The sequence below is a fragment of the Asparagus officinalis genome, chromosome 4 (assembly GCF_001876935.1).
Source record: "Asparagus officinalis chromosome 4, Aspof.V1, whole genome shotgun sequence".
Lineage (NCBI taxonomy): Eukaryota > Viridiplantae > Streptophyta > Magnoliopsida > Asparagales > Asparagaceae > Asparagus > Asparagus officinalis.
Genome location: NC_033797.1, coordinates 33,643,944 through 33,664,203, shown reverse-complemented (window position 1 = coordinate 33,664,203; position 20,260 = coordinate 33,643,944). Strand labels below are relative to the sequence as shown.

Sequence of the window (20,260 nt, the reverse complement as noted above, 5' to 3'; positions counted from 1 at the left end):
GATAAAGCATTGTTGTTATTGAGTTCCTTGCCCGACGAGGAATATGAGACCTTCGTCCTCACTCTTATTAATGGGAAGGCATCTCTTTCGTATAGTGAGGTCACCGCAGCCCTTGTGAACTATCAACTTCGAAAGAAGGACAAGGAGACTTCCATCGAGCCGGTTGCGGGGGCATTGGTTACAAGAGCTAAAAGTCCAAACCGTGGGAGAAGATCACAGTCTAGAGGGGGCATCCTGCAGTTGGTAGGAATCAGTGTACCTTTTGTAGAGAGGATGGACATTGGAAAACCGAATGCCCAAAATTACAAGCCGTGAAGAATAAAGGGAAAGCTATTCAAGCTTCAGAGGTAAATGTTGCCAAGGCTAGTGGCGATGTTTCAGATTCAGATTCTTCGGGCTATTCATGCCCAGCTCTTCCGTCAGTTGATGTTGTCGACTCCACCGAGTAGATGTTAGATTCGGGTGCTACTTACCACATATGCCCTAGGAGGGATTGGTTCTCCAGCTTTCAGGAGTTGGAAAGAGGGGATGCTGTACTTATGGGTAATGATCACCGTTCGGATTCGGATGAGTGACGGGATGATCCGGGAGTTGGCTGATGTGAGGTTCGTTCCTCAACTGAGGAAGAACATCATTTCACTTGGGGTATTGGAGGCATCAGGCTATAGGGTGACCTTGGCGAATTCTCACTTGTAGGTCACATCGGGGTCCATGATTGTGATGAAGGGAGTCAGACGGAGTAACTTGTATTATCTGCTTGGGAGCACGGTAGTTGATAGGGCGCTGACTACTTCTATGGCTAGACTGTGGCATTGTTTGGTGTTGGGATATATTGTTGGTTATACCGTACACAGATTGTTGAGGAGTGCTATGACCTGCAGATTGAAGTCCTGTGAGCACATTAGGATGAGCGAGAAGACCGAGGTGGAGTTCAGCACTTCTATCCACCGATCGAGGGGTCTTATTGGAGGTGTTCAGTCAGGCATTGGGGGGCTTTCCGAGGAAGCATCATCGGGAGGTAATCGTTATTTTGTTTCTTATGTTGGGGATTGTACTAGGCATATTTGGGTTGCAACCAAGTCTCGTTGGTATAAAGCCCTAGTAGTCCGCAACAGTTGGAGGAGGTGTATGGGCAGAAAGGTTACCAGTTGTACTTGTTCTAGTAGGAGTCCTTTCTTGCATTGGTGCCAAGCTCATGGCAGTTGGAGACACTTCAGAGGAGAGGAGACAATGGGGCGACGTGATGAGATGACGGATTCAGTGAGCCGTTCTTTTCTGGAGGAGGATCGGTATTGGTTGTCGAGCAGTGGATCTGGTATTCAGGCTTCGACAGGTTTGGGTCATCTTATGAGGTTGTCGACTGCTGCGTATAGAGTTGTTAGATCTGGTGGAACTGCTTCAGATTTTGGTTAGCGTCGGATATTGGGCTACCCAGCACTTGCTCACATCGCTGATGTGAGATTGGATCCGATTGCGCATTTGGGATTCAGGAGTTCATTCGGCTATAAGTGGGGAGCTTCTGAGTTTGGTCTGAGCAGGTTTGTCACTTTGGACTCTCGGCAGGTGGAGAGTATTGATCAGGTCAGAGGGATATCGCAGCGGATGGAGGTTGATGCTACTCCACATTGGGTGGAGCTTACTCCACATACTCCAGGTCATTCTGCATTGGTTGGGATTCCAGCTGAGGTGGCACAACGTGAGAGTCATTTATTTATGGGGGCAGATGATGAGGTGATTGACTTGGATGCAGCTGGTCGATATTTTTTGGATACGGCCATTGTTTCACCTCAGGTGGAGGTGTTCGGATCGCTTCAGTTTGGGGTCGTTGATGATGCTATCAGCCGCAAGATGGATTGAGGGCCTTTGGAGGCCAATGGTGAACTACGTGAAGGCTTGATTCCTTGGAGAGGATACGTAGGCAGTCAGTTTTCTGATGCAGCCGATTTGGTGAGCGACATCGATATTTGGGGTGAGTGTTTGTACTCCCATTTGGGTCTCAGCAAGTGAGGCATTTGGTATAGTTGGTGTAAGCTCAGTTGTTTGGTGAGTAGACACAGTTGGTTTGGGGTTGAGTGTTCGCACTCCCGTTTGGGTCTCGACGTGTTGTGGATAGGGTCCGTTGTTATGAGTCCGTTGCCATGGCGTACTTGATGCAACAGTTGAGGCATTGGTTTGATCGGTGTCGGCTCAGTTTTGGGAAAACGTTCGCCGAGGTGGAGAATTGTAGATTCGAGGTGGAGAATTGTAGATTCGGCGAGTGTATGGAGTTGATCACTGGAAAAAGTCGAAGAGTGCTTTTGGGCGTCTGGCGGTCGACCGGAGGTGGAGCTGCGGTCGACCGCAATGTGCACGCAGATGTATTTGTGGCTCTGGAAGTTGGGCAGTCGACCGGACATGGAGCGGCGGTCGACCGCATTTTGTCCAGAGAGCTGGGTGAGCCTCTGGACTTTTTGCGGTCGACCGCACATGGCGCTGCGGTCGACCGCGACTCTGGTTCGGGTCTGGGTTCTGTTTTCAGACCCGTTTCGTTTGGCTTTGGTATAAATACCCAATGGGTGTTTTCTAGGGTTTATAGGCAAGGGTTTTTGAGCTGTTGAAAGGGGTTTTCTTTGGGCTTCTATTCTAGGAGCATTTGGAGAGATCAAGAGTGAGTTGTTGTGGGTTTTTGGTGAGAGATTGTAACCCTAGTTTGTTCCTCTTGATTTCTAATAGTGAAAACTCCCCCCTCCTTGCCCCGTGGACGTATGCATCTTGCCGAACCACGTAAAACTGGTGTTAGCGATTGTTTGTGCTTGTTGCTGTGTTGGTTTATCTTTTCTTGGCGATTGGTTTGGATTCTCGAGGCACAACAATATTCACCATCAGGGGTCACCTTCACTTTGACCGTTGTAGTCTCAAATCTTAAATCTTGAATTATATCAACCCTCCGCTGGTAATCTAATGATCAATGTTCCAATAAAAATCCAAGTCAATTGAAAATCATAAGGTGGATGAACAAATACAACCAAAAATTCAAATTAGGAAGTAGAGTGAAGAAACAACATGAGGGAAAATTTTTACAGGATCTCTCACCAAATTGGGGGAAATTTTTAGGGGGGAAATTTTAGAGGGAAAAATGTTCAGGAAATTTTCCCTCACGAGATCCAGATGAAAAAATCGCCATTATAATTCCGTTGCTTACCCTCGCGTGAGAAGGAGGAACAAGCATTGTTCCGCCTTCCTACGAGTAACCCGTGGTTTGACAGGATAAATGGGTTGTTGAGGTCACGTGCGGGTTTGTTAACCCTTTGTCATTTTTTTCTGTTTGTCAGGCTTATGGAGGGTTAAACCCCCTTAACCCCTTATTTATCCTCTTGCCAAACGCAGCCTTTATGTTTGTCTGACAGGGTCAAGGAGTCCTTCGTCAAGAGATTGTTGGTAACTTCAGGCTGCTTGTAAAAGATTGTCTGATCCAGTTTTAGAGAGTTTTTTTTTTTTACAAAAATTGGGCCAAATATGGCCTGGTTTACTGTAGTTTATGTTTGGAAGTTTAAACTGGTTTAGTTGTGAACCGGAAGGAGCTAGTCCACAACTTAACTGGTTTTAAATAGAAACAGTTTTAAGGCCACCCTTAGCCCATTTTTAATGGTTTACCAAACACACCTGAACCAAAATTTAATTGGGAATAACAACATACTTAATATCTACTTCAAGTTTCTGGTAACACATCTTCCTCGCTAATAATTTCACATAATCTTGTCATCTATCCCAGAAAAGATCATTGCATCGTGCCACTACTCTGAATGTTACGTGTTGGTTAAGATCGATTGAGGACTAGTTGTTCCTTAATTTATCTTACTGATGTAGACTTAATAAAGTGCGATAATGTCTCTGGTTGACCTTTAACCATGATTTATAATTCCTTTTTTTTTTTTCATTTTTACCTCAAGATCCACTGTTCTGATCACTTGTTAAGAAGCTTGTGGATTCTAATTGGCCACTGGATCATTGTGTTTTGATTAGCATAACCTACACGAGCCCGTGTTACCAAGAGTAATAAAACCTACATTCCACTTTAATAAGAACAATTCATGAAAAATGAAGTATTTAGCTATATTTATTTTGAATTGCCAAAAAAAGACAATTCTTTTGCATAATATCGTGAGACACCTTAATTACAATAATGTAAAACATAAGTAGTGAAACAGTTTTAATAAGTGCATGCAAGGCTGTTCGTTTTATCACGCAGGGACGTACTTCCACACCGATCCTGGACTTTGAGGAAAATAAGACCTAAATTATCATTATGTGAACCGCAATAAGGACTGCAAATTTATTAAAAAAATGTATTAAGTAACAAATTCAACAGAATTTATAAGTAGCTCCGAAAAAATGTCTTTTGTAAGCAGACACTGAAGGAACATACAAAGATAAAACATAGAAACACAAACACAAAGTTGCCACTATATAGGTGCATATATATTCTCCCCTAGTTAGTTTAGAGACACTACAATAAATTGTACTTTTCTCGACGCTTATTCCCGACGCATAGTTAAATACGTCGCCAAAAATTATGTTTTTCCCAACGATTTTAGTTAGCGTCGGCAAAATATATATTTTTCTCCACGTTTATAATTAGCAACGCTAAAAGTGTATATTATTTGCGACGTTTTAACTTAGCGTCGGTAAAAATGTATGGATTTCCCGACGTTTTTACATTTTCGTCGGCAAAAGTATAGCTTTCTAGCGACGTTTTAAGATTAACGTCGCTAATAGTGTGCATTTATCGCGCCGTATTAGACTAATGTCGCTAAAAGTGTTCTTTTCCCAACGTATGTACTTGACCTCGCTAAAACTTATATTTTTTACGACGCTTCTTTATTTATCCGCGTCGCCAAAGCCCCCCTCCCCCCACCACAAATTTTCCCCACTCGTACAAGGGAGGGAAAATTCCCCCCATTTATTTTCACGAAGAGGCAAAAACCCCCACCCCCGTTCTCTCTCTCATCAGAAAATCGGCCCCAAACCCATGCTTCTTCTCTGAAGTTCGCCGCCTTCGTCGAAGCTCACCACCGCCATCGTCAGAGATCGCCGCCTCCGTCGAAGTTCACCGCCGCCTCTGTCGGATCTCGCCGCCTCTCCTCCTCCTCCTCCCGCTCAACGAGGAGGATCGTGAGATCGAGCTGCAGGAACATTTCAAGGTACTGAATTTGCCCTAATTTTTTTTGGTATCTTATTAGTTTTCATTTCAAGGTACTGAATTTGCCCTAATGTTGTTGGTATATACTGAGATTCATAAATTTGACTTAAGACCAGTGCTACCTAAAGCTGGTGATATTTTTCCTGCACTTGTTCCGCAGCAATTAGTTGATTCGTTGGTTTAATGTTTTCAGTCATGTTTATGTTCTTTGGTAATGTACCAATGAGGTAGAAGAACCTATTTGATCATTTGTCGGAGAGCAAATAGCAATTTTTTTTTTAAATTTAAATCTTGAAACGTTGAAAAGGAAGTCGGAAGTTGGCATAACCGTTAGCAATCAGCAGTATTAGATTTTTTTTTTAAAATTCTCTTTTATGCTTGCAGTCAACGAAGTGGGAAGAACTCTACCTTATGTAAACTCCTTATTTGCTGGCCGAGTATGGCAAAGGTCTTACATGCATCCTACTCCTTCACACACAGAAATCCTACACGCCTTTTAATTTCTTCTACCTTATGTAAACTCCTTATTTGCTAAAGTCAACAGTAGCAGCTATATGTCAAGTCTCAACTATTTACCAAGACAATGTACAAAAGAGTAGCATGGACCACTTATTAATGAGTAGTTTAGATTTTTTTTTTTTGCATTTATAACGCCTCCATCGGAGATCGTGCTGCTCCTCCGCCGCCTCTTCCACCACATTGCCGCCTCCTCCACCGCCTCCATCTTCTCCCGAATGAAGTAAGCCCCTATACAGAGCTTTTACCCCTCGCTATCGAGTTCTATTCATTCAGCGGTTATGGTGATTCTCCGACGATCTCTCCTCCGCCTTCACCAAACCCTAGCCTTACCTAGATCCGCATCTCAACAATCCCTTTCGAGTTCCTCGCTCGCTTGCTCTCTTAATTCTAAGGTTTCATTTCGCTTCATGTTTTTTATTTTTCCGTATCTATAGGTCTCTAGTTTATCGATTTTATTATGATTTTGGATTAGTTGAAGTCAATGTCTCGAATGAAGAAAGCGAGCGGCGGTTCTATAAAAGGTTTTGTTTTAGACATTTTTTTTTTCGTGCTACTTTTTTCCTTTTTGGTAAATTACATGAAACCTCCTTCGTATACACCCTGTTTCATAGAAAACCCTCATCTAAAAGTTCAACAAAAACCCTCATTTACAGGGAAATCGTTAATTTATGACATTTTGTTATTTACATTTTGCAGAGACGTTTGTTTGCGTCGAAAATTGTTGTATTCATTGCGGTATTCATTACAACTTCGGTCCTTACAATGAAAACAAAAAGATAGTCTTTTTATAAGACTTTTACACAATAAAAACGAAAAAATACAGTTCTCGTCAAACAAATACAGAGATCGTTTATCGGTCTTCTGCTTGTGTGGCATCTTTGCCTGTGCCGGGGTTTATCCATGGACCACCTTTGATCTGGATCTGGTTGATGGAAAATTCGGCAGAGCTTCGCCTTCACCGAGGAAGTATTTGATTTGAAGCGCTGAGATCGACCAAGCGAAATCAGTAGCTCTTCTCAAGATTAAGACCAAGCCTAATCTCAAGGAACAGATGGGAACGGGTGTCGGATCTCTCGAACTCTCCTTTTTTATGCCAAAGAACTCGCCAAGATCTGTCAACCCTCGCTGAAATTCGTGCTCCTTTGACTCCTCAATCCGACAGCACCTCCTCCTCTTGATAATTAATCCCCCCGTTGAAAGGAGACCTTAGGCTTGTATTTATAGGCTTCAGTTGGGGAGTTTTCGGATAAGAATGAATGATTCTTCCTTATCTTCAATTAATAACTGATTAACTACGTTTGGGGATGATATCAAATCAGTTAGGGTGCTCAGGCACTAACAAATCCTGAGAAAAACCGATCGAAAACAGCGAAAACGCGTCCGGAGGTCGAAACTGCGCGCAGGGCGAATCCGACCCGCGGGGGGCGCGGGTCGGCTCGGTCCGACCCGCGCGAAAGCGGGTCGGCTCGCGCCGACCGCGCGGGCGCGGGTCGCGCCTCGTCTGACCCGGACCGCGCTGGTCAGACTTCGCGCGACCCACGCCAACCGCGCGGTCGGCCGTGGCCGACCCGCGCGGGCGCAGGTCGACAAGGTCCGACCCGCGCGGACGCGGTGTTTTGTGGCGTTTTCGCTAAGTCTTTTGGTGTTTTTCGGTTTTTTCGGGACTTGTATTCTCCACCGTTTTACGTAATTGATCGTCTTGTTGACTTGTACGCTTCGTTGCGGGACTGATCATCGAACGCGCGTTGGTTGATGTGAGCGTGTTGATCGATGCGCACGAACTGATTGAAGCGTGTGTTGATCGACGCGCGTTGGTTGACGTGTGTGGGTTGATCGATGCGTACGAACTGATTGATGCGCGTGTGTTGACCGACGCGCGCGAGCTGATTGACGCCTGCGTGTTGACCGACGCGTGCGAGCTGATTGACACGCGCGGGCCACTTGGTTCGTCGTTTCGTTTCATGCGCTTGTCGACGACAGATAATCCTCTTAGACTTGGATAATGACGTTCGTTGTCTTCTCTTCGTCTCGAGCTGTGTACGGACACCTATAGGCATTTTTAGATGCCTACAGATACCCCCTCCAAAGCATTTCAGACTCATTTCTTTTATAGAAGAGTCTGGAAGGCTTTGGATAAGATAGGCCTTTTCCTCAATTTCGTAGAGGGACATGTGAATTGCTTCAATTCTTGACTTCTTCAACCTTCAGTCTACTCAGTGTTTTGTCGAATAGATAAAGTTCTTCCGGCGCTGCGTTTATCGTCTGACCGTTGTTGAAATCTTGAATTGAAGTTGGTGTGTAAGTTTCTGAATTTAGCTCTTATCGTTGAGTTGACCTTGAACTGATCATCTTCGTCAGAAATTCATATCTGAATCCGATTGAACTCCCTAAAATCATCGTTTGTCTTATTTTGACGAGATTGCTGATGCGTTGACCAGCATCGATCTTTACTGTAACGCGTTGATCGGCATCGACCTTTGCGTTGACCGGCGTTAACCTTTGCTGTAACGTGCTGACCGGCGTTAACACAGTTTATACTCATACGTTTGCTGGAGTCTACACAGTTTAAGCTCTTAAGACGTTGGAGCGTGGCGGTCCCAAATGTTGGGCTGCAGGACCAACTATTAAAGCTGATTCATCTGCGTGTATGGATCTTATCCCAAAGTTGTTGGATGCTGAAGTCACGAGACCAACTAACGGAGCTGGTACGTCAATGACTCGTATTTATAGAATTTTTGACAAATTCTCAGCCATCAACGGGTTTGATGCGCCTTTACCGACTACCGTTTGAGTCGGGCTAGCATGCAGATTATTTAAGTCCGTTCCGCATGTAACGTTGTGCTAAAAAAGTTAACTCTTTTAGTGCTACGATATTGAATACGTAGACTTCGTCTTTCTCCTGTGAAAAGACTAAATAGCAACGTGTGTTAGACGTAGACTTAGAATTTTTGACAAATCCTCAGCCATCAACGGATTTGACGTGCCTTTACCAATTACCGTTTGAACCGGGCTTGCATGCGAATTGTTTAAGTCCGTTTCGCATGTGACGTTGTGCTAAGAGAGTTAACTCTCTTAGTGCTATGATATTAAATACGTAGACTTCGTCTTTCTTACGGAAATAGACTACCCGGCAACGCGTGTTAGGCGTTGACTTTTCCCTACTTAGGCTTTGGGATAAAATACCCCAGACTGGTATTCTGGTGTCTTCTTTTTCTTTTTTTAATTGGTGAAAGACTAAACCGGTAACACGTATTAGGCGTTGACTTATCCTTGCTCAGGATTCGGGATAAAATTCCCCGTGCGTGTGAAGCACGGATTTTGGCGTTATGAATAACAACCTGCCACAATGTCGAATATATGGGCTTTGGTTCTTTTTACGGTTAAGAACTAACCGGCAACGCGTGTTAGGCATTGACTTATCCCTGCTCAGAATTCGGGATAAAATTCCCCGTGCGTGTGAATCACGGATTTTTGCGTTATGAATAACAACCTGCCACAATGTCGAATATGTGGGCTTTTGTTCTTTTTATGGTTAAGAACTAATCGGCAACGCGTGTTAGGCGTTGACTTATCCCTACTTAGGCTTCGGGATAAAATTCCCCATGCATAAAAGGCATGGATTTTTGTTGCTACGATGTTGAATACGTAGACTCGGTTGTTTTCACGGGAACGAACCACCTAGCAACACGGGTTAAGCGTTGACTTATCCCTACTTAGGCTTCGGGATAAAATGTCCCAGACTGGATTCTGGTGTCTTTTTCAATCGGTGAAAGACTAATTCGGCAACGCGTGTTAGACGCTGATTTAGGATTTTTAGCAAATCCTCAGCTTTTAACGGATTTGACGTGCCTTTATCGATTACCGTTTGAATCGGGCTTGCACGCGGATTTGTTTAAGTCCGTTCCGCATGTAACGTTATGCTAAAAGAGTTAACTCTTTTAGTGCTACAATATCGAATACGTAGACTTCGTCTTTCTCACGGGAATAGACTACCCGGTAACGCGTGTTGGGCGCCGACTTATCCCTACTTAGGCTTCGGGATAAAATTCCCCGCACGTGTAAGGTGCGGATTTTGAAGTTATAATGTTGAAATATTGTGTCTTCTCTTGGGGCGAAGATGAACCCGATGTGGGAGAGAAAGAATTTTATATTCTATCTCCCAAAACTAAAGAGGAAGAACTTCATATTCTATCTCCAGTTACCAAAGGAAACTCGAAGTGTGATCTCCACTTCCAGAATCCGGGAAGGTGAAACTAAGAGTGAGATCTCCACTCCGAGAATCAAAAAGATTCGGATAATCCTAACTGTCAGAAGGTTTGATTACCGAACAAAAAGTGAGTTTCTCGTTTATCGAGAGTTTAAAATTGGGGTTTTGACCTTGACTGTAGGAAGGTTTGACCAAGCGGGAGTTTGAGGTGACCCTAACCGTAGGAAGGTTTGATCACTCGATTTGAAAGTGGACCTCTCGTTCATTAAAGGAATCGAGAGGGGATTTTGGTTTTGGCCCTAACTGTAGGAATGTTTGACCAAGTGGGAGGCTTGAAATGATCCTAACTGTAGGAAGGTTTGATCGCTCGATTTGTGGGCCTCTCGTTTATTGGAGGAATCGAGAGGGGATTTTGGTTGTGGCCCTAACTGTAGGAAGGTGTGACCAGGTAGACAGTAGGAGTGAGAGTACAAATCATAGTGGGAGTGTTGACTTGTACCGATTACTCAATGGGGATTCTTGGTGTCAAGTGATAAGAACTTAACACGAAGGGGTTTGACAATTCATCAATGATTAAGACATTAAAAATCCGAGTACCATGTCCGGACTCTAACATTGAGGATGTTGAGTGCACAAATACAACGAAAGTTTGAGCGGATTTAACCGGAAGGAATTTTGATGGTCCCACCGTTAATTAGTCTGATCGGTGGGGGTTTAGTGTTTATCACTTCGTTTGTAATGATCGGGTTATCCTTAAGAAAATCACATGTAGCATTCTTTTGGGAACTTTCCGTTATATAAATCATCCACCCCCAGCTTCCTTTGCAGAATTAGTTCGGACATTATATTCAGTTACATGACAGGGTTATTCTTAAGAATATTAGCGTAATATTCTCTAGGAACTTCCCGTTAAAAGTGGGAAACAGTTTAGACTCGTGTGCCTATTGGAATATTAAGAAGCAATTTATACACGTATACTTGTCGGAGTGTTGAGAAGCAGTTTATACTCGTATTCTTGTCGGAGTATCGCCATTCTCATTTGGCTTATCCCAGCGTTATGACGCCGGCTTCAACCAAGTTTGGATGCTATTCTTAAGAGCAAAGCAATCCTTGGTGGGATGAAGGACCCTCCTGTGGTACGCACAGTATTTTGGTTCCGCAGTATTGTCAGCTTCCTCCTGATTTGTGATAGGTGGTAGCTTGATCTTGTTATTTTCAAGGAGGGATTCGAAGATGGCTGGAACGTCTTCATCCTTGAAGGAGTACTATTTTTGGAGTCTTGAACCCGAAGTCTTCTGGTGTCTTCGGGGTTGCTGTTACGACGTCTGATTAGCATCAACAGCTGCTGCAGGTGTTTTTCCTTTACCACGGGAGGCGAAATTTGATTTCGGAAAGTTAGCTGTTAGTTGGCTTCTTTCGGCTTTCTTCCTTCTGAGGAAGCGTTCGGCCTGCTCTCCGCGCATCTTTAACTCTTTCCAGTTGTTGGACGGTGCTACTCCCATAACTTCCAACACGTCCAAAGAGAGGTTGTTGTGACAGGTTTGGAGGATGAAGTCCTCTGTGATCGGATTTTGGCAGTTCATCGCCTTATTCCGGAAGCGCTTGACGAAGTCGTCGACTGTTTCGTCGTCTTCTTGCTTCTCATCAAAGAGTGTCCTGATTGACACTTCGGCATCGTCATCAAAGAAGTGAGCGCGAAACAGGTTCTTCAGGTCATTCCAGCTGTTGATGCCTCCAGACTCGAGACGGCGGTACCAATTGAAGGCGGGCCCGCAAAGGGTGTCAACAAATGACCGAACCATCAAGGCTTCATTGCCGGAGATCACACCTAAGTGGGACTTGAAGTAGATCAGATGTTGAGTGGGCGAACCCTTTCCATCAAACGACATGAAGTTAATCAGGTTGAACTTCGTCGGGTATGCTATTGAATCCCACTCTCTTGTATAGGGACATGGAATGCCGGTCCTTTTTACCTCTCGAGCAGACATTAGAGCGTTGATTTTGCTCTCGAGATCTTTCATTTTCTCATCCTCGCTCGTATCGGGCCTTGGACGATTTCAAAGAGGAATAATGGGGCCACCCCCAGCATTGCCATCTTTGACGGGACCACCCCCAGTGTCGTTGTTTTTAGTGGGACCATCCCCAGCATTCTGGTCAACGGGAGGGTCATCAACATTGATGTATTCATCTACGTCTGAGTTGCTAGCTGCTTGGCTAACATTGTTACGACGATTGGATTCACCTAGCTGATTCGACAAAGCTCGGATCTGTTGGTCGTGCATTTGTCTCATCTCCTGCATAGCCATTTCCATTTCGATTTTGAATGCTTGCTTCTGCTTGGCTAGAGCATCCTCAATGATTTTGGCCACTTCTTCGGTGTTAATCATAAACACCTCGCGGGATTCCCCTGGGCTGGATACCGTTTTGTCAGAAGCGACTACAGAGTTGGCATCTGATGCTTCATCATCAGAGGATAATCCCCTCTGCATTCGTTGGTAATCTCTTTGTCTAATGGTTCCCGATCGCAACCGGGTTAGACGATGAGATATGAGCGGATCAGAACTAGAAGATCGAGTCGATTTTCCCTTATCAACCATATTTATCGTGACTTCTGGAAGTTTGTCACCTTGAACGGCCGATCGTTTCTTGCGGAAACGTATTGGCTTGGACTTAGTCGCTCCATTAGAGATCCTCTCAAATACCGAGATCCTCTGCGGAGCGATCTTGGGGCAGCTACACGCTGATAAGACTGGCCTGATAATCTTAGCGCACGGGCAGTGAGACTCTGATTCTCGGGTACTTCTCTTCCGAGACTTGTTCGTACCCCCAGCCCGATAGTACAACTCATCGACGTTGCCGTCAGAGCAACTTATCGGCTGTTTACATGAATCCTCAGGTATAACGATTTCATTTATCTTACGCATTTTCTTCTGAGTATGTAACTCTTTGTTTGCGTTCTCAAGAGTCACGCGTTTAGAGTCACGCATTTGTAAGCGTGAACTCTTGACGGGCTCTTGGACTTTAATACACACCCCCAGGCGGGTGGAAACTAGAGTTTTCCCTTTATACAAAGGCTTGAAATTGTTGTGAGGGCATGTACGACCCCCAGCTCGACGAGTAGTTCGGGGTTCAGTCACCGGACCCAAGCGTTCTTCGATCAGAACTTTTCCTCGATCCTCGTGCAAATGACCCAGGCGATCGACTATCCTCACCTTGAATCGGGACAAATCCATGTTGTCGCGGGGCTCCACCAGAGGTGCAGAACTCGAAGGGATCGACAAAACAGGTGCAGAAAATCTTCTGTTTTGACCCTGGCGCGGGTCAGACTTAGGCGACCCGCGGGTTGGAGGGTCGGATTTGAGCGACCCGCAAAGTGGAGGGTCAGATTTGAGTGATCCGTGGCTTGGAGGGTCAGATCTGGGTGACCCGTAGCTTGGAGGGTCGGATCTGGGTGACCCGCGGCATGGAGGGTCGGATTTGGGTGACCTGCGAATTGGCGGGTCGGATCTGGGTAACCTACGAATTGGCGGGTCAGATCTAACCTGCGAATTAGCGGGTCGGCTCTGGGTGACCTGCGAATTGACGGGTCGGATTCGAGTGACCTACGAATTAGCGGGTCGGATTCAAGTGACCTGCGAATTGGCGGGTCAGATTCGAGTGATCCGCACGCCGGCGGGTCAGATTTGAGCGACTCACATTTTTCGATCTTTTCAGCCGTCGTCTTATACTTTGGCCTCCAAACTTTGTGCAGTTTTTGTGGCTTCTTTCCCACTTCTTCCCTCTGCAACTTTTTGGCCTTTTGTGCAAGAATTCGAGCGTGCACAAGCAGTGCGCAGCGCTTTTTGATCCGCTCCTCAAGAGTTGAACGGGTCCTTTTGACTTGTACTCATTCACTTGTTGATGATTTGGAGGAGAGGGCATTTGTCCGCTGTTGGGACACTTGGCGTTGCCTAATTTTCAGATCCGCCTCGTAACGGATCCCGTCAATTGCCTCCAAAGCCCTAACGAGTTGGCGCGCAAGGCGTTGGCGCTGCCTTTGGCGAGCTCTCTTCGATAAAGTGGGCGCGCCTTCTGTACTCAACTCCTTGATTGAGGAGTTCAGATTTGTAGATCCGGACTCGTTGGAGGCCGGAAGGGCGTTGTAAGGTTTAGCTACCGCAACAACGGGGGCATTAATCTTCCTTCGCTTGCGAGAGGCGGAGGATCTGGAGGAGGAGGACGACAGATACTCTTCGAACATCAGTTGGTCGAACTCGTATTCAGCTGTTTGCGTCGAAAATTATTGTATTCATTGCGGTATTCATTACAATTTCGGTCGTTACAATGAAAACAAAAAGATAGTCTTTTTATAAGACTTTTACACAATGAAAACAAAAAAATATAGTTCTCGTCAAACAAACACAGAGATCGTTTATCGGTCTTCTGCTTGCGTGGGATCTTTGCCTGTGCCGGGGTTTATCCGTATACCACCTTTGATCTGAATCCGGTTGATGGAAAATTCGGCAGAGCTTCGCCTTCACCGAGGAAGTATTTGATTTGAAGCGCTGAGATCGACTAAGCGAAATCAGTAGCTCTTCTCGAGATTAAGACCAAGCCTAATCTCGAGGAACGGACGGGAAGGGGTGTCGGATCTCTCAAACTCTCCTTCTTTATGCCGAAGAACTTGCCAAGATCTGTCAACCCTCGCTGAAATTCGTGCTACTTTGACTCCTCAATCCGACAGCACCTCCTCCTCTTGATAATTAATCCCCCCGCTGAAAAGAGACCCTAGGCTTGTATTTATAGGCTTCAGTTGGGGAGTTTTCGGATAAGAATGGATGATTCTTCCTTATTTTCAGTTAATAACTGATTAATTATGTTTGGGGATAATATCAAATCAGTTAGGATGCTCAGGAACCAACAAATCCCGAGAAAAACTGATCGAAAACAGCGAAAACGCGTCCGGAGGTCGAAAATGCGCGCAGGGCGAATCCGACCCTTTCGCGGCGGGCGCCGGGTCAGCCTCGGTGTTCGACCCGCTGCGACGCGGTCGGAACATGGCCGACCGCGCGGGCGCGGATCAGCTTGGTCTTGACCCACGGCCGCGTACGAGCATCACGGTCGCGCTTGGCCGACCCGCGCGGGCGCGGGTCGACGCGGTCCGACCCGTGCGGACGCGGTGTTTTGTGGCGTTTTCGCTGAGTCTTTTGACGTTTTCCGGTTTTTTCGGGACTTTTATTCTCCACCGTTTTACGTAATTGATCGTCTTGTTGATCGATGCGCACGAACTGATTGATGTGCGCGTGTTGATCGATACGCACGAACTGATTGATGCACGTGTGTTGATCGACGCGCGTTGGTTGACGTGCGTGTGTTGATCGATGCGCAGAAACTGATTGATGCGCGCGTGTTGACCGACGCGTGCGAGCTAAATGACGCGCATGTGTTGACCGACGCGCGCGAGCTGATTGACGCGTGCGAGCTAAATGACGCGCATGTGTTGACCGACGCGTGCGAGCTGAATGATGCGCGTGTGTTGACCGATGCGCGCGAGCTGATTGACGCGCGCGTGTTGACCGACGCGTGCGAGCTGATTGACACGCGTGGGCCAGTTGGTTCGTCGTTTCGCTTCATGCGCTTGTTGACGACAGATGATCCTCTTAGACTTGGATAACGACGTTCGTTGTCTTCTCTCCGTCTCGAGCTGTGTACGGACACCTATAGGCATTTTTAGATGCCTACAACGTTTGCACTTCGAAGTTCACAAATTTAGCAGTTAAAGAAAAGAAAATAGGGGGAAGATTTTATTTTCTAGGTATAGTAAAAATCTAATATAGCAGCTTAGCTTTGGAGCAAAATCATCGTAGAGATTAATTATATTGGGCTTTCAAATCCAGCAAAACTTGGAGACTATTTTCAATACGCAAACTATAACTAAGAAATTCTTTTCAGTATCTTGTAGGAAGATGTCAAACTCATGAAAGAAACTGGACTCGAAGGCTACAGGTTTTCCATCTCTTGGTCAAGATTGATTCCTCGTATAGCTTATAAGCTATAAACACTTGAGAATATTGTTACCATTACTTGTTTTTACTGGAATCATTTGTGAGTTATTTTTTCTAATTATGGAAAATGCTTGTGCAGTTGGAAGAGAAGTAAATTCCAAGGGTTTGGAGTATTACAACAATTTCATCAATGAACTATTTAGCCGTGGTGTAGTTATATAATTCTTATAATTTGATGTAGTGCTATTCTGGGATCATTAGTTATATATACTGTGCAATTTGTATGATAGAATACTAGAAATAAATACATGTTACAAGACTCTGTTTCAAATATATGATAACTTGATGCCATTTCCTTTTATCTAAACCAATAGCAAGAACGGTAGTCAAAAGGAGGTAAACATTGAAACATCAAAGGTGTGTTAATTACATTTCTACTGACCCAAATTCAGTTCAATTTTAAAGATCTATATACCAGCATGGTTTCCTTTTATCTTTGTAGGAGGCTGGGAAAGGAGTTGTTCCCGCTGCTGGAGCATCTGTTGCAAAACCTGAAGCTCCAGTATCTGGAAACAAAAGCGAAACAGAAAAGCCAGCTCCAGTAGCCAAGGCGGATGATAGCGCTTCACCTTTACCTCCAAAAGCAATTGTAACTTTCCTTTTTCTGTTTTTCCAAAGAGAATTCACATTAGCATTACTCAGGTTTGCATATTTTATATGCAAATTTACTAATACTTGACACTTGACTTAAACTATACGCTTGAGCTTAGAACCCTTCCAAAAGTTGATAGAAATGTATGATGATCCATGCATTTGATAGTATATGTGCTGATTGTGGTCTACAATATTTTGAACAACTATATACGAACTATATAAGAATCATAATCATATCGCTGGCTTTTCCCTAAACATCAAAGTACTGTTTTTTCGACAATAAGGAAGGCTAAATTTAATTTATTTTCATGTGTTTTTTCTTTGTTCTCAATCTTTTGTCTTTGGCAACAATTGAAAAGCTATATTTTTTGTTCTTGCCTGATAGTTTCTGAGGGTCAAATATGACAGATATAAATCATATGTGGCTGTGACATGCACATAAGTTGCTAATAGGAGAATACATGTCAATCTGCAACCTATTTGGGATGTCGTTAGAACTATCATCATACTATTATTATTGTTGTTGCTGCTGCTGCTGTTGTTGTTGATCAGCATTGTCATGGTTATAGTTACTTCTCTTCTTTTTGTCGTCGTTGTTACTGCTACTGCTGCTGTTACAATGTCTATGGCTACTACTGTTGATTCCTTTCTATGTCTGATTGTAGGAGGTTGCTCCAGACAATGAATTTGAGAAGCGTATCAGACCTGAGGTCATCCCAGCAAGTTTACACTGGAAGAGCTTTGTTTACACTGGCTGCAAAGATATCTCCGACTACAATTTTTGTTGATGAGGTTGATAGCATGCTTGGACAGTGAACTAGGGTTGGAGAACACTGGCAGCAACAAACAGACCGTTTGATTTTGATGAAGCAATTATTAGGAGGTTTGAACGCAGGTTTGTAAGATTCTTTTGTCATCTTTTTAAAGAATGGTCAGAGTCTGTGATTTATTGATAATAAAAAAGACTACAAGTTTGTTATGGCCTTCTATTTCTATGCACCTGAAGAATCAGATAACTAAGCCACAATTCCACTGGAAGGGAAACATTCATGCTGATATTTTCATCAGTTTGAGATTTTTTTTGGTCATTTTAGGATTAAAGTTTGTATATATTCTTTTTATGTCTCAAACATGTCTTTATTTGAGCTGTGTAAAGTTTGAATAAACTATGATCTGGTGGCATGAAATGAAGGCAGATTAACCGTTTGGGCAAAGTTTGTCCAAACGGTTATAACCGTTTGGACAAAACTCTGTTCTTGAATGCAATTACAGGTGTAGGTGTTGCTAAGACTAATAATTGGGTTTTTGATACCTCTCAATTTGATAACATTCTTAAAAGACTGAAAGTGGTAATCTCTCTCTCTCTCTCCTACCCAAATTCAATTTATTTACTTGAGTTTGATAACTTAATGTGCTTCTCTATAATTGCAGCAAGTTGCTGATCCATCTAATAAAGGTATGTGAAATGAAATCAATCAAGGACCTTTTTTACTTATCAAGCCCATAATGTGATTTCAGTATCTGCAGAACTTGTAGAAACAAATACTGAGCAAGAAAATTCTCAAAAAGACACTTCTGTTGTGGATCAAGCTACGAAGGCTACTACTACTAGGCCACAAGGAAGGTTGATACAATTTCTTCCATTCAATCTATTTTGTGATTTATGAATATGGTTATTGTGCTTACCTTTTTGTCATTGTGAAAACTAGTTATGAAAACTTAGGTAACTCTTCCTTTCAAGTGAACATGATATCTATGAGAAAAGGCACGGATGACAATGATGATGAGCTGAGTGTTTTCTTTGTACAGGAGCTTTTGCGAAACAACGAGAACTCTATGCTTCTGTTAAAAATGTATGAGCATGTCTCTGCAATTAATAATAGCTTTCTGTCCAATTAAAAGTCAGTGTTGTCATAAATACTTTCCCATTATTGAACATTGCCCTTCATATGCAAAGTACACCTCTTAGCGTACCAACAATGCAATATGCTGTTATATGAAGTTGTTACTTCTAAATAATTCCCTATTTATACCTGAACCTCACTGTTTTTTATGTAGTTTTTTGATATGAGCTCTCTACGGACGACAATACCATTTCCAGGGGTGCCTACTACTCAACAATGGTTACCTCAGAGTTCCAACATCCAAGGTAAGTGCTTTGTTTGTAATAACTATTGCTTCATAATTCTTAGCATTTGTATCAAAATTTTAGCTTTCCGTTTACCTTATCACAGTGAACATTTACAATTTTCCAGGTGTACCATACGTGGAATCAAGAACCTAGTTCTATGTTCTCGTAAGTTGCTTCCAGAAGCTTATTTGATTCATACTTGATTTATGCCTTCATCTCTTGAATGGTTTATAGTGATATTATCAGAAACGCACAAGGCACTAGCACATCTCGTCATGGGAATCCATATGCTTAGACATATATCGGCCAAGGTAACATGACCGCTGCTAGTGATACCATGGATGCTTGCAAGTTCTGATAGTGCACTGACAAAACCTGTTGTTCCCTTCTTTCTTGTCATGAGGTTACAATCAAACAAGAATATTTAAACAGTTGTTTCATTCTTTCTTTTCTTTCACATTTTCCTCTCTTTCCATTGTGTTTCTTTTTTTCCTTCATAGATTACAAGCAAACTGGAATATGTAAACAAGTCTTTGAGTGTTGGCTTAAAAATGGAAATGAATGTAACTATTTTGCAGTGGGAGCAAATTCTTTGTTTATCATAATATGCAACTTGTTTGGAGTATAATTTGATGTCTGGCTTCTTTGTTGATGTGAATGAGAGCAATTTTTTTATGGATGTTCAGGTTCAATGTTCAGGTTCAGTGTAGGCTAAAAAGCGTCACTAAAAGTAACACTTTTGCCGACGTTATATTGCGTCGCCAAAAATAATATCTTTTAGCGACGCTATCTTTTGTCGCCAAAGATATAGTTTTTAGCGACGCTTCATTCTGCGTCGCTAAAAGCTACACTTTTGCCGACGCTAACTTGCGTCGCCAAAAATTACGCCAAAAATATAATTTTTAGCGACGAACAATTTTGCGTCGCTAAAAACTATATTTTTGCTGACGCATTGGCTTTTGCCGACACTGCATGCGTCGCTAAAAGTACAAGTTTTGCCGACGCACTTTCGCATATGAAAAAATTCTGCATACTTTTGCCGACGCAAAATACTATGCGTCGCTAAAAGATATACTTTTCTTGACGCATGAAGCATCGCCAAAAGTGTTGACTTTTACCGATGCAGTGTGTTTGCATCGCCAAATATTTTCCTTGACGCACTTTTAGTGACGCGTTAACGACGCTGCATTTTGCGTCGGGAAAGATTTTTCCTGACGTTTTTTAAACTTTTGCCGACGTTTTTGTTTCGTCGACAATGTTGTATTTTGTTGTAGTGAGAGTGATACGGTTATAGCTCACTTCATCATAAAAGGATCTGAATCCCCCGTGTTAATTAGAATAAATTAAAAGAATATACAAGAAACTAAAGAAAATGAGCAAAGGAGAGTAATCACACGATGTTTTAGAAGCAATGAACAAGTAATCTGTGGCAACAAAAAATTGCATTTGATTGAAAATAGGTCACTTTTTTAGCAGAATGACTTAATGAACTTGAAGATAATTAAAACACCCAATGATTTGTACAAATCTAATTACTTTCGTTTCTATTTTTTTTTTAAATGTGAAGGACTTGCTTATAACTAAGC

At 43.3% G+C, this 20,260-nt stretch overlaps 1 protein-coding gene across 1 annotated transcript; it reads left to right on the top strand.

The window, feature by feature from the left end:
- Positions 16,010-19,262, top strand: LOC109838483. Its single transcript, XM_020406925.1, has 12 exons — positions 16,010-16,039; positions 16,392-16,591; positions 17,096-17,164; positions 17,209-17,355; positions 17,736-17,892; positions 17,975-17,999; positions 18,062-18,167; positions 18,253-18,266; positions 18,353-18,396; positions 18,602-18,692; positions 18,799-18,839; positions 18,921-19,262. The coding sequence occupies exons 1-11, from the start codon at positions 16,010-16,012 to the stop codon at positions 18,825-18,827; spliced, it is 912 nt and encodes a 303-aa protein (XP_020262514.1). The 3' UTR covers positions 18,828-18,839; positions 18,921-19,262.